This window comes from Ornithodoros turicata, chromosome 7 (genome assembly GCF_037126465.1).
Source record: "Ornithodoros turicata isolate Travis chromosome 7, ASM3712646v1, whole genome shotgun sequence".
NCBI lineage: Eukaryota > Metazoa > Arthropoda > Arachnida > Ixodida > Argasidae > Ornithodoros > Ornithodoros turicata.
The window spans coordinates 25,094,353-25,117,761 of NC_088207.1; the positions used below are offsets into that span (position 1 = coordinate 25,094,353).

Sequence of the window (23,409 nt, forward strand, 5' to 3'; positions counted from 1 at the left end):
TCCGAGCTAGAGTGTCTCGCAGGCTTTTTGTCTGGGTGGCTGACTTCTTGTCCAACAGAACCATTTTCGTCCGCACTCGGGATGGTGACACGCAAAAAACAGTTTTGACCCAAGGCGTGCCTCAAGGAAGTGTATTAAGCCCCATCCTCTTCAATTTGGTTATGGCGGATATCAAGCGTTGCGTTCATCGCAAAGTTCAACTCTCTGCATATGCAGACGATGTGTGCATCTGGACCACCGGTAAATCAAGGCCAGCGATTACACGCCGCCTTCAAAACTCGTTGGATGCTGTTCAGCATTACTTCACCAAGGCTGGCATGGACATCTCGGCTGAGAAGACAGTTGTGCTCCCGTTCACGCGGAAACGCATGAGCGCCTTCCCTCTTTCGCTAGGCAATAATACACTCAGCCAAGTGAAGTGCCACAAATTCCTGGGTGTTATCTTGGATGCCAATCTCTCGTGGAGCGCCCATATCAGGTACCTGGAAGCGAAAGTTCAACGCTGGACCAATGTCATTTCTCACTTCGCTGGCGCTGCATGGGGGATTGATCAGGAAGCGCTCCTATCGATTCATGGGGCATTGATTCAGGGAGCCATTCTCTACAGCCTCCCGGTCTTACACGGCATCTCAAGAACATCTGAACAGAGGCTTCGGTGTATGTTGGCCAGAAGCTTGAGGATCTGCCTCGGTGTACCCCGCGCCGCTGAAACGCGCATGGTGGTGGCAGAGGCCCGCGAGCTCCCAGTAGAGGTCTTACGTCTCAGAGAAACCGTGCGCCATTATCTACGCCTCGTCGCGGAACACCGTCGTCACCCCTTGGTTTCGAAGCTCAAAAGGCGGAGGCAGAGCAACATTTCTCACTGCATCGCTGCTGTAAAGCCCTTGCTACCGGCGTTTGTTGGAAGGTCAGTCGTCCCCAGGTCCCCTCCGTGGGTCTTTTCGATACCTTCGATCTCCACTACCATTCCTGGGCTCAAGAGCAAGAGGGATCACGTTGCAGCACCCGTGTTGAAACAACTTGCGCTAGACATGATGCACTGCCGTTACCCTTCACACACTGCAGTATTCACAGATGGGTCGACCAATTTACACTGCTCCACTGCTGCCTTTACAATCCCGACTATGTCGTCGTGCCACGTATACCGTCACTCGCACCGCACCTCATCCACGTCTGGAGAGTTGCATGCCATTCTGTTCTTCCTCAAGCACATTGCATCCGCCGCTAGCAGCAGCTGGGTGATATACTGCGACTCCAAGGCAGCTCTCCAGTGTATAGCGAACATGGGTAATCGTGGATCACTTGCGCCTGTGGTGGTGGACGTACTGGAGGAACTAAGCCGTCTTGAGATCAGCGTACACTCTATCTATACTTCCAGTGGGTTCCTGCACACTGCGGCATCCACGGCAATGAAGAGGGTGACGAGGCTGTAGCAGCTGCGTATCATTCCCGACCAAGCGTGCGGATTACCCTCCCCAAAGGCGACAGGCGAACCTTCCTAAATGATGTGGTGAGGCCTCTCGCACATGCTCAATGGTCTCGGGACGTTCCATCAAGAGGTCTGATGCGTGAAGTGGACCCTGACTTTGGCTTCACCATGCCTTCTCGTGTGCCTCGCCATTTTGCGTCGCTGATACAAAGGCTTGGTCTTGGGGTTGCATTCAACCCCCATTTCAAGCATCTGATCGGCCGCTCTGACTCGATGCTCTGCTCTCGCTGTGCTGTTTTGGCGGATACCAAGCATGTGCTCCCTGCCATCTGTACACCTCTCAAAGGGCAGCTCCCCCCCCTCCGCCCCTACAGTGTCGCCTGCAGTCGATCACGGCCGCACCTTTCACATTGGCAACCATTCTCGGCCCTTGGTCTAACCAGATTGACCATCGCCAAGTTCTTTTGTATTTCAAGATTTTTCTCCGGGACACTGGTCTCTTCTCTACCCTATGATCTGCCTGCGTACCTGTGTGCTGTTTGTGTGTGTTTTTTTGTGCTGTGGTTTTGCCTACCGTTCTGATGTCGTACTGACTCCACTGACTATCGACCCTATTTAGCATCGTTCATCACCTCACCATCAGGACACACCTCATCCTACCCCATTGTGCCTTGGGGTAGTGGGCCGCACCTTACGTGGCGAATTTCCCCATTCATTATCATTAACTTATTTGTTGTTGTTGTTGTCTTCCACATATGAGGGGGGGGATATACGTTTATTTCGGAAAAGTCAGCCTGACCTAAGGTCTGCTTGCTACTCCTAAAAAAATATAATACAAAGATGAAGACAAAACAAAGGTTAGATAACGAGGGCGGAGTGAGGTGTAGATGACATGAAAGGCTTGTGGTCAAATCGTAATTGGTCCATGAGGTCTGTACTCTGGAGGAAGTCGAGCAAGGCTCGAGTTATGCACCACTGAGGGGAGTGGCGCACAGGGCCAAGTACCGGAAGGTCTATGTGTGCGTGTCCCAGTGCAGTCAGGCATCTTTTGAGGGCGTCGCGAGCAGTGTTCTAGCGTCTTCAGTGCAGTAGTAGGTGCGCTATGTCTGCTTCCTCCCAGCAGGCTGCGCATGCTGGGTGCACGTCTTTGGAAGTCGTCAACAGTAGGAGGCCTTATGTGCAAAACTGCGCGCTTGACTGCGAGATTATCGGATAAAAATAATTACCGTGATCGAAAGGCATCCAAACGTCGCGCAGACAACCGCATCGCTTACACACAGTTTGGCCGCCGATCACGGGCGCCGCCATCTTCAAGGTGACGTGTGCCTTGACGTTTGTTGTGACGTGCGACCAGGACCTGTCCAGGATGCCTTGCGTTCGCCCAGCACGCTTTCGTCTATAGAGCAATGCACTGGATGCCACACCCGTGCATATAGTTGTCGCACGGTCCCTATACCACTCACATTGCATGTGAGTAGTACAGTCAAACTCCTTTATAGCGAACACCTTTTTAACGACAATACCACTACAGCAAATTTTTTTGCGGTCCCGCTGGAGCCCTATAGGTCCAATAATGGACATCCTTTTTAACGAAAATACCTTTACTGCAAACGTTTTTGCTGTCCCCTGAGTTTCGTTGTAAAGGAGTTTGACTGCATATCTTTTCTGTGCCTTATCTGTGTGTTTTTATGGGCAAGCTTCTGCGTTAACGTGCTCCTGCGAACCTTACACACATCATTACGTAGCACACAACTTTAAAGCCTTGAAGTGTGAAAGGGTGAAGTGTCAGCCAGAAATGTCAGGATTTCGTTGACATATTTCTGTATATGAAATGGATTTACAAGACGGCGCAGATAGAATTATTTGTGTGCGTTCTTTATTGTTCAGAATCAGTACCTACACTCAATCAGGGAGAGGGTGTCTTGCAGTCTTGGTTGACCTTAATAAAGATAACGAAAAAGGTTACATTTTTCTTTAAAATTTAAATGTCAGTTCACTATGAAGCAGTATGTGTAATACATGCTAACGAAGTGTACCAATCATATTGGGTCTTCACTTGACCGCGTCCTCCATACAGTTCTGAAATGCAACACATCCAGTGAGGTTATGAGACCGTTGCCCATCTCTACGATAGTAATCGACAAGAAGAAATCGTACATATCTCAGAGTATACCGGGTATTTAAGGAAAGTCCCCGGCCGAATAATTCGTAAACAGGCGGAGCTATCGGAAAGCTTTCTTATCAGTCATCCCTGAGACACCGGCCAAGAGCTGTGCAGTGAGCAGCTCATTTGCATACGCTCGTTAAATAAATCTCCTAACTTTTACACTTTACTTCGAACACGTTCGGAGACTTTGTTTCACTGATCAGAACATTCAGGAAAAACTTTCAGGGCCATTTTAAAAGTTAGGGACTTCATTTAATTTTTGCGCGTATGCAAACGAGCAGCTCACGGTTCAGTTCTTGGCCGATGTCTCAGGGATGATCACGAAAGAAAAAAAAAAGTTTTTTAATAGCGCCACCTGTTTACGAATTATTCAGCCGAAGGACCTTTGTAAAACGCTCGGCATGGTCACAGAGTTCAAGAGCAGGCAGCATTACAACAAATGACGAGGTAACTTCGAGCCACCACTGTGGAATTCAAGGAAATGACGCAGCTGACGCTGCAACGTGTCGGGCACACCAGCTGGTGTCTACGCGGAAGGTGTCCTTTTTGCGATCGGACGCGAAATGCATTCGTTCCCTTCGAGAGCGGTTCAGTAGGAACCTGTGGTTTTCTAGCAGTGCGCGGTCCTCTGTGCTGTTCACCATCGACCCTGAGTTAAATTTCCGCGCCTCTATTAGTCTCTTCCTCGTCCCATGGAGTGCCTTATCCACCGGCTCCGGCTGAATGTTCCCTATACTGCTCGGCTGCTTCACAAGTTAGGGAAGGCAGACTCGCTCAACTGCCCTGACTATGGCGCCCTCGAGGATTCAAAGCATATACTGGTGTTGTGCACGCGATACTCTGATGACCAATCTAAACGTCAGCGCTCGCTCGCGGCCCTATAGACAGCCGCCCTCTTTGGGTTATCTACGGTTTTGGGTGCCCGACCCCCGCATGAAAGTCTGTTTGCGCTGCGTGCCCTGGTCTCGTTCCTGCATGATATTGGTGCCGACGATAAGTTTTGACTTTTGTGCCTTGGTTTCCATTTCTTTTCTTTTTTTAAATGTTGACTGTTCTAACTTTGTGTGACTATTCGTATCTGAGTCTAGTGTATGTTTTTTGAGTTGTCTACGTGGTATGGAGTATAGCTGGCTTACAGGTTGGTGGTGCCAATTCTCTCTTTTTTTTTTCTTTTTCATTTACTCGCTCACTCAGCACTGTATCTGAAGCCCGTTCCCGTCCCCCGAAAACCCTTTTTGCTCCCGTATATCCTTCTTTTCCTCGTTCTTCGCGGCGGAATATTCTTGTTCTTCACGGCGGGTCTGTCGTCACAACCATATGATGGGCGCCACGAATCAGGCAAATGTCGACTAGTCTTACTCATCCGTCACTGACGTCCATAACAGACGGCCCCCAACCAAAGCTGAACAAACGCTGTCAGACGCTTTCTTATAACGCCTACAGTCACCGTTCAAAACATTTCAATTAAACTCGCAGCCAAATATTGGTAACTCAATTTTACAGTCAGGGCTTTCGCTACCGTGACGTCACTGGCAATAACTTCCGGTTTCTGTTCTGCGAAGCGATCAAGCGACCGAGACAAATGTTGCTGATAACGTTGCGCCCCATCTCCAAAGCGGAAACAGCTCGACTCCAAAGTGTCCTCAATCATCATTATCTCAGTCGGGCACCGTTGCGACAGCAGCCCACATGCTTACGTCACCACGAACCCTAAACAGGGTGGGAACGTGTTAGCTACGATCGACCACAACTCTAACCTCAAAGTCAGTCGACGGCTCCGGGACTTGAAGGTCCATCGCGAAAGACGACGTTCGCCCATAGCCGTTGGGTTCGTGCTACAGGTTTCAAAGCACTGGGAAAGTGCAAGGTTCGGTGCCCCTAGCTTGTACCTTTCCGAAACGCATGTAGCCCGCATAGCGCTGTCGGGTCACAACATCCTTCGAATGTGATATGTTCGTCACATGTTGGTTGACAGAGGGCGCTACCTGGCGGCAGAGCGTCGAACCGAACCGGAACCGAAAATCGGAACTGAACCGTAATTTTTAGCTGGTGCTGAACCGGAACTGAACCGTAATTACTAGCGCCATCTTGGAGCTGAACCGGAACCGAACCGATATAAAAACTTTGGTTAACGGTTCGTGATACCGGTTCGGTTCGGGTAGGCGTGTGGTGGGGGGTGGTGTGGAGATTCGAGCGGTCTGCCTGCCAAGATTGGCGGCACGTTGTTTGGGGAAGGGCTGAAAGGGCTGTTGGTCGAAAAACAGAAATAAATGCATAAAAATGCAACTTGAAACGTGAGACATCTTGTATCGTTTTTAGTGGCTACCTATAATTTTGTAGCGCAGTAGAACCTGGAACCGGTTCCGAACCGTTTTACTGCCGGAGCTGAACCGGAACCGAACCTTTACGGCCGAACTCGGAACAAACCGAAAAACGTTTCGTTTCGACGCTCTGCCTAGTGGGACGACGCATACTAACGCGTGATGGCTTCGAACGAGGACGTGAAATCTATAGCTCGCAAGCACTCCGTAAACGGTTGCAAAATAACGCTCTTACCAACACTGTGTGGACACGAGGCAGATGTTCGTCCCCCATCAGGACCTGTTATTGAACGAAGAAGGGGATCATTACGAAAGAAAGGCGCAGCCCGACGTCGTTCGTGTGCGGTGGCAGCCAGAAAACATTCAAGTAGCAGAAAGCATTCAAGAAAGGAAACACCGTATTGAGCAATAGACGGCAACCATTCGCGCCCCTAACATGCACATCCTTGGCTGACATAAGGTTTTAAACACTCTGCAGATTGTAAATTCACATTTTGCACATTTCAGACTGAAATCGGGATCCCTAGGAGGACACAAAACCTTGCGACGATAGTCTAGAATTTCCCACGCTTGATCGTACTCTGTCGTGGTATATTTCTTTCACCAAGGTGGCGAAAGAAAGGGCTGATGCACGGGCTGTATTACGGCAGCAGGCACCTACACAGGCTGTACGCGTGGCTGAATCCCTCACATTACATTACATGCGCCTGGCAACACGGTACAGCAGACACTCCTTGGCCCGCTAAAATCCTATGCCATCCCGGACGAGCTTTAGCACGCGTCCGTTCTTTTAATCATCACACGGGATACCCCACAGCTCGATACTGTGAATGCTACTCAAAGGCCCATCCCCTGGACGCTGGGACTAATTGCTCAGATTCCTGATCTCAAATGAACGAATACCGCACCTAGGCCCGTCGTTACGCAGTACATGATTGCACACTATTACAACACGCCATGCCAAAAGGCGTGAAGTGTAAATTGGAATATACCGTTTTGAAACAGTTGGAAACGAAAATGAATTTAATCGGATTTTGCAGCCGGCTGTGCGCTCGCAGCTGAATTCAAGCAATAGTGTGCGGACCGACGTCACTGAAGTCGGTGATTAATGCAGGCTGTCCGTTACAAGATACGGTCTTGCGACTCGTAATCTGCTGCCGAACAGTCGCTAGAAACATCTGCGTTCATGCTTTCAGTGGCATCGGATTGCAAGCCAGCCTGGCGACGCCGTCAGCTGAGCGCTTGGGAATATCGCCGGCAATGCCAATTACGTCACCGGAAGAGGCGGAGCAGGGAAGGGCCGTTTCAACCGGAAGCTGGCAGTTGGTTTCGAATTCGATGTTTTTGATGTTTTACGAAAAAAACACTGACGAATTTTGCGAAACTTTTTATAGGTTTTCTTCTTGGAAGGCATCTTCAACTAGATATCATATTAACTTCATGATTCCGGATTCCTCGCGGGCACCACCTTTAAGGGCGGACACATTTTGCGGCATGTAATACGCTGTGTAAGAAGGTCACCTGTCTGCGCAGCTCCCTAGTTTCTCACTTTCCCCTATTGTCCGCGGAGCGAACTCATTTGACCCTCTCCCAAATAATGGGGAAACAGCAAACAACCCTTGAAGTGTCCTATGCTAGCGAACGGTATAGAGTGCTCACCCTGTGGGCCAAATAATATTGCGGCCGGCTGTACACTGTTCGTAAAAGTCTAGCTATCTGCCTGTCAACTCAATACGGCACCCAGGCAGCACAGCGGGTGCCTGGATTCGAAAACGGGAAGGGACCCGGGTACGAATCCACGTGCCGGCTACGTTTCCTGGATGTTTTTCCTGGGTACCCCCACATAGTCTAAGGCAAGTATCGAAATCGATCCCCCCCCCCTCCCCGAGGAGCGTGCAGTCATAACAGGCAAGCAAACAGTGCGCCGTCACCACCCACGACGTCACCACCACCGTCGTTCCCAGTATAGCACTTGCCGTCATTTCCTCGCTTCTGTAGCAACGAACCATCTGAAACAAGGGTATTCATGTCACTAGTGTAGCAGAGAAAGGTCAACAAGAACAGCAGAATATGATGAGCAATAGCCTTCAATAACGTTCACACACACACACACAGACACACAAAGAAACGATGATGACATGGAGCTGATGCCGGCCAGCAGGTTGGGCGCTGCCCCAATGTCATTTGTGTAATAGTGAGAGATGATGATGGAGATCAGGAGTCAGGTGATCAAAGCAGGGTGGAGAGGCCTGTTGATGACAGAAAATCCCAAAGGTGACGGATAACGTCCAATAACATACAATAGCCTTCACAAACAACTTTATTTTAATGATGAACGGGGAGTTTCATCCCCAGGGGCTATACTGTACCCCATTGCTGACGGTAATATAAGGAAATGAAATAATGAGTGGCCTCACACTCACAGCGAGGACCGCTGTCATATACAGTAACATGCAATGACCCGCAAAACCTGCAATCTACAGACACTTTTTTCCTTGAAATTTTCAGGAGTGGCGACGAAATCCTGATTATGATTTCATGGGTATATGGGTTTATAGGTATCGGTTTATGATTTTGACGGTTTCATCGATTTATGGGATATTTTGGTGTGGACACAGGGTGTTTCGCGGAATGTCCCATTAATCCTACTGTAGAAACCGCGACATTAAGAATATTTAAAAAGAATATACACAATGGACGCTCTGGGTTAATGTCCTACGTTTTCATTCATATATATGTTCCATCTAATCTGTGTACTAACGTGAACTGAGGTTACACACGTCACATATCGTCATAAATAGATCTCATCGAAAGGGGCAACTACACTGGCGTGATACACTGGTCGACCGGGATTGGCTTGGCGTGTTTCGCCGGTCGTTTGAGATCAACTGTCTCCACGACGGAGAACTCTTTCTTGCACTGCGGAGGAGGCTTGTTTACACGCGGAACTGCAAAGAATCACTGTCGTCACTTCCGGATCTTGCAAGGTCGAGCAGCAGCGAGCATTGGGCGAACTCGCCGAGTTTTCCGGATGTGCTTTCGCCAGGCCCTTGCTCAGAGCTTGGTCACCAGTTTCTCTCTCTTCCCTATCACCCGTGCAGGGACCTCATTAATCCCCCTCCCAAATAATGTGGCAGAATTTCAAGGTGAGCTGCACGTGATTTCTCGTACACCCATGCCAGTGTACGAACACCGCTTGATTGCCCCTTGTGAGTGGGGAGACACTTGGTCAAGTGGTTTCTCCAAACATTTCCCTTTCCCCTGCATAGAGACAAACTGTCGTGGCGTATTCTACGGCAAAGCTCAATAGGCCTAACGATCGAAACCACATTGCGGGAAGCTCCGGCACATATATGATGGAGAGAAGTGCAATATAATCTTTTCTCGTAGCGGATCACAGTCTATTTAACATGTTTTTTGAGTCCTCTAGACAGCGCCAATGTGGTAAGTGAACTAAGTGAGGCTTCGTTTCGTTGGAGCCTCCGTAGAGCATATAGCGTCTTTCCGCTGAACTTGTATTGGTTCGCATACCTTCAATGAGCTCCCTAGTTCACAGAGTAACCTCTTCAGACGAGAGTTTGTTACTCTGTTCATTTCTTGTGTTTTTTTTTATTCTGTGTAACCATTGTGCTTATGCTTTCGTTTGTTTTGGCTGCGAGAGGGCTCCTTCACGTGCGCCGAGATCTGAGCATACGGCAAACCGTTTTTCACGTCTCTTGCAGAAGACGGCGTGTAGAAGCAACTATAGTATGCACTGCTATCTAATTGCTTCCTTTGAACCTTTGAATCAATAGGGGGGACACGCCACCAACAGGTCCACCGAAGCAGGAGAGTTCACAAGACAGGTGTTGCTCACAACTTAGACAACCAATTCCAAAGCTTTGGCTCACATCTATAGTGAGTACACTTTAATGTCTCCTTCCCCTCCTGTCTGTCTGTGTGACGGATAACGAACGTCACGTATACTACCTCTCCGAACGATCCATCCATGACGCAGTCCTGGCTGTAGTCGGGATATCCTTCATCCAGTGCTTTCTTGAAACACTTAACGTTCTGCAACCAAAGGCTGCCATCAGGTCATGATTATACTGTTCTGGCAAAACTAAACACTCCTTACTATAAGGACATTGAGCAGAACGGCTGCAACAAGAAATACGTGGCATTGTTAGTCCTTAAGGGAATAGTCAGCCCTTCACAACAGCGCAACAGCCACCCGTACTGCTTCCGAAGTGACTGGGAAACTAATATTAAACACGTAGCGATCACAAAGCACCTTGCCTATCAGAACCTGTGAGGCGCTTGACACGGAAGCGAGGACACTGACGTCATTTCGGCTCGAAATTACGGGTGACATGTTAACCCTGCTGACCTTATGGAGAAGCTGTTCAGCATGGGGGACGTTCGTCTACGTTTATAGTGGTACCCCTGGTTTCCCGTAATGGAAAAAACAACATTCTTCCCCATCTATGCTTAGAAGGGTTGATCTGTTACGACTCGCTTTTTCGTCTTCCTCCCACAACTCGGGAAGCCATCTTCCCCACAGCTCGAGAGCCCATTCATGAGGGTCTAAAGAGGACACAACGAGGTCAGCTTTCCTGGAACCACTGCCGAGAACTAACTGCTGAACTGCTAAGATGAGAACTCTTGTATACTTCTGTAAATACACTTTCTGTTTCGTTGTACTCCTTGCCTCTGCCTACGTTCCTGCCCCAGGGTGTTGGGATCGGCCTCGCTACAATCCGGCGGTTCGCAACAGATCCGATGCTCGCTTTCCGGATGCCATGAAACACCACTCGCCAAGGCGCTGTGACAGCTCGGTAGCGTTACCGCTTCAGACAAGGTGACTCTCCCAGATGCCTCCACTGCGGTGATCTGGAAGATCTAGAGCACGTCCCTCTCCACTACCCACACTACTCATATAGCGAGTTCGGATGGTCATTTCGTAGCAAAACGGCCGAGCGCTCGGAAATTGCTAGGTCGGCGACCGAGCTGGATGACGTGACCATTGCCACCTGAACATGATTGCTAAGAATCTAGCGGTTTTAGGTACTTGGATCACGCTAGGGGCGTCGCGGTCGCAAGTCTTCGAGTTCTGTCGTCTGCTAAACCACGTGATTTCAACATGCGGGCCAATGAGGGCACTCGCCACCGTTGCAGTGCGGATGTGACGACACCGGATACAGTTGAGCAATCTGCTGCTCGATCGTTTTGAGACCGGGCAAAAAAAGTGCTAGCTAGCAAATTCCGAGCGCTCGGAAAGCGCCACGCGAACATGCGAGATTTGCATCATTTTGACCAAGCGAACATGACTGCTCGAGATCTGGCTATGGTGAGCTCACCATAATCTGGCAAAAGAGGTTGCTCCCAAATTACCACCCGAATTCGCCATTAGAAGAAGAAGAAGAAGGAAAAAGGGCTAAGTACTTATACGAGTCCTCCTCAGGTACCCGCGGACGCGGCTCTAAAGTATGGACCACTAAAGTAAAGTATGGACAAATCGCTTTTTGTACGCGCGCATGTGCGTGCAGCGTCTCGGCCGTTTCAGCATAGTTTCGAAATAGCACCACTGCACGGCACGGCCGGCACGGCGTCCTTATGTGTCCTGTGGTGTCAATCGACAGAACAGTTTGCAGAAATATGTTCGGGGGTTTATTCGTGCGTGAGTCTACGCGTGTTGTGCTGTTTCTGCACACAACCATTATCCCACGAACAGTCTATCAACTGCGGAACCGGAATGCTTCATGAGCTGGAGTGTGAAGAGCAAGTTCGGGCGCCGTTCGATTTCGAGGACTGACAACAAAGACAGGATTACGTGCCACACAAGCGTTTTTCGCTTCGCTGTAATGTATGTTGCACCGCAAGCAGCGAGTCATGTCAACAAGTTCGCTCTGCTTCAAGTTCGAACTTTTTTCCAGTGTGTCAGAAACGCAGTGGGTTTTGTACGCACAGTGCACCCATGTATCAGATGTTTGAATCAGTGTTTTGTGTCAAATAAATGTTTCTTTTAGCCAAAAATCGCCTTAGCTATTTTGAATACCGGATAACAGCGGCAGGCCTGAAATCCAGTAGAAGCCGATGGCAGCCAGGACCGGCCGAAAGGCCAGCCAAACATTGAGACTCCTGATTGGCCGACTGTTATGCATAATATCTACCACGTTGCAATTTCATTGGTCGTTTGCCCAGTGTTATGTAAATTACCTCAAACTATGAGCTCTAATGGTTGTTGGAACCTGCTTATACCCTTAAGCTGGTAACGGGCTATCAACTCTCCACTGTGCCGAAATAGAGGGAGTGGCGCATACTGCGCAGTTAGCTGACGACACTTATCAGACGACACCGTCAGCGTCTTTTCCTGTCGTCTGCTACGGAATATCTTGTGGCTGTGTTGCAGGATGTTCCCCACGGTTAACAGTGCGCGTGAAGACACGACGTTGAGCGGACGCGCTCACGTGATAGCAGAAAGCCACGACGTCTTTCGCATCTTCCGCTGGAGTATTTCGGGGAATGTCGCTCATGTGAATACACGGTTAAGGTAACGTCATCTCTCGTTCCGCGAGAAGCCAACTCAAAAGTTGTACAATGCCGCGAGAAACACGTACCTACATGACCGACGTGTTTCCGACAAGGTACGTGCCCTTGGTACCGCGTCCGCATTTGCGACCGAGACTATATATGTCACGTGAACGTTCAGCTCCGCTTACCGCTTACTGCTCCATGCCTGCCGTGCAGCAGTCAAACAAATCTCCACATCTTTCGTTGCGGACACGTTTATTTGTGCATAGGTGGATTGTATACTAACCACAAACTGGTCCCACTTTTCTTCCACTACATCAATGAGCTTCATAAGACCAATCAGCTTGTTGAAGCATTTCTTGAAGACTGCGTGAAAAGATCAAGAACCAGGCGAATCAATGGTAAAGAAGTTCTGCGGCACATAGAGTCATGCACGTATGACTGTTTGAAGTGTACATCACCTTAACCCGGTCTGTTCGGACTCTTTTGCCTCCCATTCATACGGGTAGTCAATGAGTGGTATTTGTTGCAACCAACCAATCTTTTCAATTTTGATAATGGGTATAATAATAAAAAAAGATGATGATGGTTTGGAGTAGAGAAAATAAGATGGTGATTGGAGTTTGATTCTGATCTTTATTTGTCCGTCGCCTAGAAGTTTCGGGCAAAACAAAAGTCAAATCGGTTCGTACCTCCAGAACCAGGCTATATTTGGCTGGCTGGGACGAGCGGCGCTGAAACACTGGGGTGTCGCACGCATTAAAAAGTGGTGGTCGCATGAAATTTCAGATGCAGCTGATATCTAGATAGTGAACCAAAAGCGTAACGAGACTGTACTTCTCCACTCATTTAGCCTGAAATAATTTAAATGACACTCCTATTTGAAATGGCTTGATGTATACCAAGCTGCATCGAAGGTAGAAAAGCTACATCATTAGAAAACACGGCGAAGTTACGTTGTAAATGCTACGTGCCGGACACTTTGAGAGAGAGAGAGAAAGAGAGAGAGAGGAAAAGAAAAAAGAAAAACAACGGGAGTCAGGGGAAGTTATTTGCGCCTTTGACCCCTCTCCCCCCCTTTTTTTTTACCGTTGACTCCCTGGCCCCGTTCTCCTTTCTCCCTCTCCCATCTATTTGACTCCACCGTCCCCTGTCTTGAGGAGTGTGCGTAGAATGTATGGGGAGTGAGGGGAGAAGTGGAGGGGAGAAGGGGAGGGAGAAGTGAAGTGATACTCGCGTGATCTCTGATGCAATACCGCTACACCGCTGCTACCATTGCAGCGGAGAGCTATTGCCATGCAGGGTGGGCAATACCAACAGAGTTTGAAGTTTGTGAAGCTTTCAATGGGTATACGCCTCTTCGGTAACGAACACACTGCTGGTGCCATCGGTCTGTGGTCAAAATACAGGTAAATGGTTCCTAGGTAAATGGCGATACCTTCGTTTGCTGGCGGTCGTTTTAGCCTCTATTGTTCTTGCGGTCGCTTCAGCCTACTGAGTTGATGAAAATGAAGACGAACCTGTCTAATGCTGGCAATATACGCGTACGTATTGTCGTGCCCGTGATTCTTTTGATTTGTGATTGTGATTTATTTGACCTGGTGCATGACAACAGCTGGAATAGAGCCTACAAGTGAGTACACCAATACAAAGCAGACATGTAAATTATCAATTGTAAACGTGAACAAGCACAAGTAATGTCACAATAGTATGGGAAGGAAATGTAAAGCCAATTATCTTTCCCCGACTTGGGGAATATTCGGGTGGCTGATACCTATAATGCACGGCCTTATTAGAGACGACTAGGGAGATTGTAATGGCCAGAATAATGACACTAAGAAACGACAAAAATGAGTAATGTAATTCATTACTTCTGAAAAGTTATCAGTTATGGTAATAGATCACAAAATAAAAGTAATTTCCCCACCTCTGCTTGCAAAGGCGCCCGAGGCTTTGCCGTTCTCCCTTTGAGCAACTTTGGCATTATGTACCATCCAACGCGTTACAGGTAAAAATATGCGTCGGCTGGGTAGAACTGTTAATCTGCACATTTGCCTTGCCACGCAGAAGGAACTGGCTGGTGTCGACGTCATTCTCTTCGTTTCTCCATCATTTCTGTACTGCTTTTATTAGTGTGTCTCGGCGGCAGAACTTGACTGGTTAGGGTCAGACATTTCCCTCCCCCAAAGGCAGTCACATGTGATTCTTTTTTTTCCCCCATAACGTCCAACCTTAAGCGCTTCAGCAATAGAAGGGAGCAACGTAAAATGTAGAGGCTGGACGAACAACAAATTAGAACAACACAACATTTAAGCCCGATTAAGCCACGACAGAACATCAGTAGAGGAGAGACTTGAGTGAAACCTGATATTTGATCTGGTTTGGGCTGTTGTATCATAAAGTGCACGCAAACCCCAACTTTGATGTCGCCCCCCCCCCCCCTCTCAGTCCGTAAACCCCCCCATTGTCATCCCCACTTGTCCAGCTTCCTCAGTGTTTCCCCCCTTGTTTGGCACGTCTAGAGAGGACATCAATTATCTTTACATTCCCGTAAGGTTAGATTGACGGCCACTGTCATCAGTTGGAGGAGGTCAACGTACCATTGCACCCGTAGATGATAATTATCGTAGAATCCATTTAACCTACCTTTCTTGCAAGCGGGAGTGAACGTAACGGGGTTGAAGCTGAGCAGTTTCTTGCGGAACGTGCTCTGATCGGTTGGAGTCTGAGCGCAGATTGCGGAAATCAATCCGACGGCCACAAAGACAGCGGCGAACATCATACTGCCTTGCACTCCGTCCAGCTTCTCTGGGAATCGCCGAATAATTTGAGAGCTAAAACTGAGAGCAAGAAGCGAGGTTGATGGATTGGTCGCGTGAAGTCTTCGGGAGAGCACCCTGTTATTGCAGCTGGACACTCGGCGAGAAACTTTCCAGTTTGGTGTACTCATACAGCTATGGAGTGTGCCCAGTTGTCAAGGAACTTCTTTATTTACTATAAGCACATCTTTATAAACAAATACTGAGCTCCTCCATATGCTCCTTCCTGCTGCGAAAGGATTAATGCCGCACGTGGACTCGAAATACTCCCTTGAGCAAAAAAGAGCGCGAGCGTCGTTAGCAGAGGACCATCAGTATTAATTAAAATTGGTAAAAAGCTAGAACCCCCCACGTGCTGGGACGACACACACGCACACACGGATCACTGAACTGGTAGCGAAGATTTTATTTCCCGAAACAACTTGCTTTTACACCCCCGTTTTCCCTTTGTTAATTCTCCCTCCTTCCCTCATTTCTTCTGATAAAGTAACTCTTCGCTTACACACTGGGGATTCCAGGTTTTTACAGATTTTAGTTACTATATAGTAACTAAATCTGTAAAAACCTGTATATACTGTTTTTTTTTTGTATTCGACAGAGAGTTTTTACGAAAAAGTTCTGAGAGCAGCGCTGATGCAATTTTGGCAGGCGGGTTATGCTGCTAGGCAGCCATCCTGTGGGACAGTGTACTGTCCCACAGGCGGGAAATCAAGGGTGTCACGAGGCGTCGAAGAAGGGAACGACGGTCTCCTCTCGTCGATACTCGTCCGTCTCCGAGACGAGAGAGCTGCTTCTGCTGCGCTGTCCGATTGTTCATTCCCCACGACACCACATTGGGCTGGATCCCACTGGAGAACCAGCCTGTGCCCTGCTTCGTACACAAGGTGCTAAGCCATTAACAGATCATGGGTGCGCGGATGAGTCTCGTACGCCAGAATTTTCAATCGCTTTCAGTGCAGATTTTGAGTCAGTGAAGACTGCCAACTCCCGCGGGGTAAAATCAACGATGTGCTGCAGAAAGAAAATAATGGCACAGAGTTCTGCAGCTGTTCATAAGGTTCGATGCGAAAGGCGTCGTCCTTGCACTACGCCTTGGGATGGTATGACGAATGCCGAGGCGGACTTGCTATTTCTGGATGCGCCATCTATATATGCTGCTACAGACGTAGAAAACATCTCGTCTACCACAGCATAAAAATGGGCTCGAAGGACTTGAGGGGGAATCTGATCTCTTCGTTCCAGAAGGTTCGGAAAACTTGCGAAGGTGGGTGGTACCGGCAGGGACCAGGGGGCCTCCGGCGGTGTTGCATCGCTAGCCACAAAGCCAGTGAGACTCTGGCGTGTCCTCTGCGCTACTCGATAGAATTCGCTTCCAGGGCGGTGTCAAATTTTCCTGAGGAGTGGATGACAAGGAATGTGCGCACGCAAATGGAGGAAGTGCCGAGCCGTTTCACGTTCACGTAGAACCTCAACCGGGAGTTCACCAGCTTCAGCCAGGACTTGTCGTATTTCAGCCATTCTCGGAACTCCAACACAGCGACGAAGGCTTCGAGCAAACAGGATCCGAAGGGTATTCAATGATGTCGTGGAAATCCTGTGAAGGATTGGAAGGCTGTAAAGCACAGTCGCCCCCACCAAAGCCGTGTGAGCTGCTAGAAGGGAGCGCTGATCACAGCCTCATCCTGAGCCAGAAAGATGTTACATTGCAGGGAGCCATCGCTGCACTTTGGTTTCAAGGTGTTTAATGTGGTGAACCCAGCGCAGGTCCGAGTCCATGACCACGCCAAGGAAGCGATGGAACCGTACAGGCTCAAGCTTCTTGACACCACCCAAAGAGGTAAATTTGTCATAGCTTTGCGTGTGAAAAAAGGCTCGACGCACTTTTCGGGAGAAACCAGTGCGACCTAGGTCGCCATTGTTTTCTTTCTACTTCTATTCTATTCTATTGGGCGAAATGTCCATCCCAAGTTGCGTGAGGTACTTGTGTACATTATTTAAAGCTAGCTCCAAGTGGCGCTGAATGGCCGGTCGCGACTTTCCTACTGTACAAAGGGCAACGTCATCTGCATAGACAGAGAACGCGACTTTTCGAGTAATTATCAATTTTAGGCCCGCCATCAGCACACTAAAGATTGTCGGACTCAGAATGCTTCCTTGAGGAACTTCCTGATGAACATGATGTTTAGGGTTTTGGCCTTGCGATGTACGGACAGCGACAGTTCGGTCCGTAAGGAAGTCTTGGGGCCAACTGAACAGTCGACCGGATACCCCAAAAAGCGTAAGGCGTGCAGCACACAAATGTGCGTGACTGTATCATATGCGCGCGTGATGTCTATATAGGAAAATCGATACGACGGTCCACGACGGTGAGCACGAGCATGTTGGACTGTAGAGACTAGGTCAAGAACGGGATCCATGGAGCTTCGGTGGCGACGAAATCCAGCCATTTCGTGAGGAAGCACACCTTGCTTTTCGAGCCACCTGTCTAGACGATGCAAAACCATTCTCTCCATCAGTTTTCCCATACAGCTTGTCAGGCTAACAGGCCGGAAGGAAGATATAGCACATATGGGGGCTCGCCTGGTTTCAGGATGGGAACAATTAATGCCTCCTTCCAGGTAAGTGGTAGAGATCCTTGCCAAGACGTATTATACACATGAAGGAGAGTTTGGAGTGACCGCCCGTCAAGGTTGCGTAGTGCATCATAGGTGATTTTATCGGGACCCGGGGACGAGCCCACGTTCGCAAGTTTCAACGCTGTCTCTCACGGCCACGGTCCATAACCTCCGGTGGACTTGACCAGTGTTGGTAGATTTCAGTCGTCAAACTCTGGACAAAACTGCTGTGTATACCGGAGAGTCGTCCAGGCAGCTGCCGGTGTCGTTAGGACCACACAGAAGTCCGTCGCTAGCGTGTTTTCGTCCGCACCCTTAACGATAACCAAGGCTGCGAGATGATTCTTTTGAGGGGCCGCCTTCTTCAGAGGTCGAATTGTCCTCCAGATCTTTGTGGCCGGGTCAAACGGTGAAAGGTGTTGGCAGTACGCCACAATATCAGTAATTTGTCTTGTCCGACGAGCCGTTCTTTCTGCGACGTAATGCTTGAGAATGACCGACGTGTCCTGTCACCCTTTAAACGTGACCATCGCGTCCCGAATGCCGCAACTAATTGCTTGCGAGAGAGCCTCTGGTGACATACCGGTGTGCACAGATGTTCTGAGGCCTTCACAAAAGAGTATCCGGTTCGTGAAAGAAATCACTCCAGTAGTTGCTGAGAGAGGCACTTTATCGTGCAAAATATATAGAGGAAAATGGTCGATGCCTTTGGTGTCGACATCCGTAGCACACGACATGTGGCGATTATGTCCACTGAGCACCACGAAAGGTACAACACATCGAGTGACTTTGGTAATCGCATATTAGTTGGTTCGCGATTGTTTGGTAGGCACATGTGACGATTCTCCATTGCTTCCAACAACCTCCTTCCCTGCCGTCCGTCGTTCGGCTTCCCCAGACCGTATGATGAGCGTTGAAGTAACCCAAGACTAGCGCCCGGGCTTCCAGTGAATCAAATAAGCCTTCGAGGTCACTCCACGGAACGTGTAAAGCGCGACGTATATAGATGCTCACGACTGTTAACAGCATGGGCCCAAGTCGGATCTTGCAGGTGACAATCATAAGCGTGATGACTGACTGACCCTATTGGCGCAGCAACGAGGTAATTACGATCGTATCGCTGTTCTGCTCTCAGAGGATTGATGAGATCGATAGATTGTGTATCCGTTAACGCGATGTGCAGCATCCATGCCGTGTTCGCATACAGCTATGAAAGGGAACTTACTTGAAAAAAGGAATGAAAGGGAACTGCTGTAGATGTGCTTTAAAATCAGGGAGCTTGTTACGCAGGCTTCGAGGATTACACTGCGTCGCTATGGCCCATCTATGCCATGCTGTCATGCTGAGGTAAAGATAATGCCTCCAGTACCAGAAGCGCTTGGACCTCGGTAAGTTGCGACGCACAAGGAAATGCAGTGACAATTGCCTTAAGTGCCGCGAGTATACTGCAGAGAAGAGTCCCAGAGAAGGCACATCTTGAGTGGCTGATGATGGTAACTGTCTTCTCGTGCCTGCTGGTTCCGCCAGACTGGCTTAAGTGCGTGTAATCTGCGTTGATAGACCAGGAAGTGTTGGGTGGCTGCTTGTGATGGGATTAGCTGCGATAGTGTTCTGCGACCTCCATTCACCTCGTGCCGGTCGAAGTGGGGGTGCAGGAAACTCTTCTGCATTTATAGCAGAAGTAAAAGTAGTACTACCACCCTTGGGAGCGTCAGACGGAAGTCGCAGTATCCGATCTTGGTGTCTTTTGGTCGCAACGGGTTTCACAGGACCTAAAGAAAATGATGCGGTATGGCCGGATTTACAGTTAGCACACGTTGGCTCTCTTTTATTGTTGCCGAGTCTGATCTTTGGTGAGGCCCAGCGCATATACCACACGTAGTAGCACCTCTGCAATTTCGAGCGATATGGCCAAATCGTTGGCAGTTATAGCACTGCATGGGTCCCTATATGTACTACTCGCGACACGATTGTCTGAAATCGTCTGTCAGTAGTTCTGTAGCCCATATTTACTTGACTGCCCTCGAAAATGTTTTCCAGTATTGTATTTAAAGGTGCATCATATGCTGCACGCGTTTCTTACTTGAAATAACTGTAGCACCTCGCGATTTGAGATGAAATAAACCACGGGGTGCTATGATTTCAGACCGTGTCGCAAGCAGTAGTCATGAACAATGAAGGTCTGAAATCCGAGGGCAATTCGGTGGGGAAGATGGATTGTGGGCTGAAAAGTCAGGATGACGCTGCGCAACAGAGTGAACACATTACCCCCATTTTTTGCCATGGAATGCCGAGTCGGTCGCCTTGCAGATATAACCCCTGCGTCTTTGAGGTAGAGCAAGATATCGTCGTTCGAGGGTTCTTTCGCGACATAATAAATCTTGCCCATATTTCTGGCATACGATAAATATTGATGGTAGGAAAGGAAGGCCAGCTAAACCCTTGGCTGGCAAAAGGTTGCGGGCAGCCGCTTCAGACCGTACGAAGACGAAGAGAGAACCATCTCCGTGGAAACGGAGCAGTGTTGGCAGCGTTCACCTCATCTGTCCGGTGGGGCGGTTGGTACCGAATTGTCCATGGGGTTACCAGAAACATTCATGTCTTGCGGATTGTCGGCATCACCTGTGTCAGGGCTCTCCACCCGTTGTCGTTTGGCACAGCTTCCAGAAGTGAATCCAAACGTGGATCGTTTAGTGTAACATACTGCCTGTTCCATTGGGAGAGCAAACTTTGCCCCAGGCTGGGCGGGTTTGCTTCTTCAGTGGAATGCTAGCATTCGTTCAATGTGTGGCGCTCTCTCGGCGCGTCGTACGTGCCCCTGTGTTTGCTTTGGCCATGCGGGCTTCAGCAAACAGTTTTGGAATCGCGGCATATAACTTGAAGTACACACAGCGGGATGCGCCATGTTCCTGAAGTGCAAGAGACGCACGACAACCTGCGCGACTTAAGCTTAAAGAAAGAAAAAGAAAGGGAAGGCACCAACATATCACTAGTCTCACTTACCGGCTGCGCGCATGCATTACCTTCGTCGTGTTCCGCTGGCATTGCCTCAAGCAAATCGCTGGGTCAGAAACTATTACTCCTCTGAACACGTCACGGACATCCTCAGCGACGCTCAGCGTCTCTGCGACGTAGGTCACTCCATCACTTTTCAGTGGATCCCAGGTCACTGTGGACTAAGCGGAAATGAAGAGGTTGACAGAGTGGCTGCTGTTGAAAGACAATGCCAGGCGGCGATACCGAATACGTTGACCCGTGGTGACAGGAGGGCATTCTTGTCGGCGATGAGCCTACCAATGGCGTCCCAACAATATCGCCGGGACATTACAGACAGGTCCTTGTTGCACGCCGTCGATCCAACTTTGTCGTTTTCCCTCCCAGGCCGTTTGCTCCGTTGTCTCACCTCCCTTCTGCATCGACTTCGCCACACTATGGATTTCACACCGCAGTTCAGACACAGATTAGGTTATGCTCCAAACAGCTCGTGTTCCAACTGCGGCATATAGTGGCAGGCATTCAACACGTCCTCATCGACTGCCCTCTATACAGTTCGGAGAGGTCAATGCTCCAGTCCCAACTGACTCGTATCAACAACAAGCCGCTCAGCCTTGCAGCAATCTTGGGTCCTTGTTCTAACCCTGTGCAGCACTGTCAATGCCTGCACTAATTCTATGTGTTCCTGACGTCTTCTAACCTGCTTGAACTCCTGTGACCTCAGAGCTGTTGCCATGAATGCGGAGATGTGTTCTTCACAGCATTTCATCTCCGGTGGCCGACCGGATGAACTACTATCCCCATCAGTTACGACGCGCCCGCGTGTGATATCTCATTTGCGTGTGTCGTGTGTGTGTGCGAGTGTGTATGCCTCATCTTTTTCATCGTCATCGCACTCATACCGTATATTAACCCACATGCACTGAGGTATGGTACCGCAACCGAGGTAGCAGAATGGGAGACAATCCTCGTTAAAAGGCATTCCTTTTCTTTAATCCTTAAACGTGCACGTGCGTTGAAATATTCATCGCCGAATTTTGTTCTGCGAATGAGCCGACACCGACACCGCGTCGATCGGGAGCTCAGGGAGGACAGCGCTCATTCTACGTCAGAGGGCCACGTGCTTCGGGGCGATGGGGATGGTTGGAGTAGGCGTTCAACTGCTGGTCAGATCAACCACTTCGCGGCCCCAATAAGCTTCCGTCGGCAAAGGTCATGCGCTCCTGAGACGCGCGGTTTTGGTTTCGGTATTTCACGGCACGCGCTCGTTTCCGGCTTTTTGAACGATAGAATGACTTTCAACGAGAATTGCCGCAGAACCCACCTGCAAAACGGCCTCTTTGTAGCTTTCATACCTTTTTTTTTTATCTGCAACGGATAAAAATGAACACTCTGTATACAGAAAGGCTGTGAGAGTAGCACAGATGCCAGCTTTGCAGGTAAGCTACACGGTCAGGTGGATTTTCCGAAGCGTATTACTACCAGATGACTAATCACTTAACATTTATTAACCAACTCTGTTACTTAGAGGTCTTCGGCAGACGTCCTGAAGACACATACATAAAGAGACGACGATCAAATGGGGCTGATGCCGGCCAACAGGCAAGGCGCTGCCCCAACGAGAAGGAAGATGATGCGGTAGATCAAAGCACGGTGGAGAGGCCAGTTGATGACTGAAACTCCCAAAAGTGACGGATACCTTGATGCATATGAGCGCGACTGGGCCAAGGTCCCAGCACCTTGCCGAGGGTAAAAGTTAAATAAACTTATTAAACCTATTGATTTTGCAGAAGGAATGAGAGAGGGATGGCTACGAAAAAGTGTTAAAACAACACGTGAACAGGTTACCTGATATTTGGAAATGACAGACATCTTAGAGAACGCTGTATAAAGATTCATAAATCAGAGTAAACTCAAACTCACGGCGAAAAACAGCTGGCGCTGATCGTATAAGCACATACGTCCGGCGGCTATACGCGGAGGAAATATACTCGATTTTGAAAAGCGGATGGTCGTAAGATGTAAACGAGGACCGAGTGACTTGACTCCCCTCGCAAAGTGAAAAGCAGGATAACTTGCATAAGTACCGACACACGCATGCGAGACATGTTAAAAACGAATAATTGGGCGTGCGAAAATGTACTAAGGCAACGAGATTTCAGAGTTTGGGAGTACAGAAACCGAAACAGCTTATCATTGTCCGCCATCTTCTCCTATGACCCACCCTCAATGGTTAAGCCTCTCAATATGCGGACTACATTCTCCGCTGGGCGGAGATATACTTTTGTGACTGTAGCTCTTACGTAGTTCGGGATTGGTAGGGAGCGTGCATTGTCAGTTCAGGTATACTGCGAATATCACTTAGCACTTAGCGTAGGAGGATGTTCCGGTTTATTGGAGAGAGCGGTAAGGTGGTGGTAAAAAGTGAGAATTGAAAAGGGGGTGGGGCAGGTTGCGGTGGCGCGACTACATAAAGTTGTTCGGATAAGTGCGTCGGGGCGAAGATGCGATAGTGTAACGGACGGGACACTCTCGACAAAATCCCTCCGAT

General features: G+C 49.0%; 1 protein-coding gene across 1 annotated transcript; it reads right to left on the reverse strand.

Moving 5' to 3' along the window:
- Positions 1 to 3,289: 3,289 nt before the first annotated feature.
- On the reverse strand, positions 3,290 to 14,480 carry LOC135399711 (uncharacterized). Its single transcript, XM_064631449.1, has 5 exons — positions 14,358 to 14,480; positions 12,717 to 12,796; positions 9,887 to 9,970; positions 6,153 to 6,197; positions 3,290 to 3,508 (listed from the first exon to the last, which is right to left on the reverse strand). Exons 1-5 carry the CDS (start codon positions 14,422 to 14,424, stop codon positions 3,482 to 3,484), a joined length of 303 nt encoding a protein of 100 aa, XP_064487519.1. The 5' UTR covers positions 14,425 to 14,480; the 3' UTR covers positions 3,290 to 3,481.
- Positions 14,481 to 23,409: the final 8,929 nt, after the last annotated feature.

Coding starts and splice junctions, on each gene's coding strand:
- LOC135399711 (XM_064631449.1), bottom strand. CDS start 14,424: ATGGTACATAATGCCAAAGTTGCTCAAAGGGAGAACGGCAAAGCCTCG. Junction 12,797..14,357: donor GGGCGCCTTTGCAAGCAGAG/GTGGGGAAATTA, acceptor CTTTTCACGCAG/TCTTCAAGAAATGCTTCAAC. Junction 6,198..9,886: donor TGGATGGATCGTTCGGAGAG/GTAGTATACGTG, acceptor GTTCAATAACAG/GTCCTGATGGGGGACGAACA.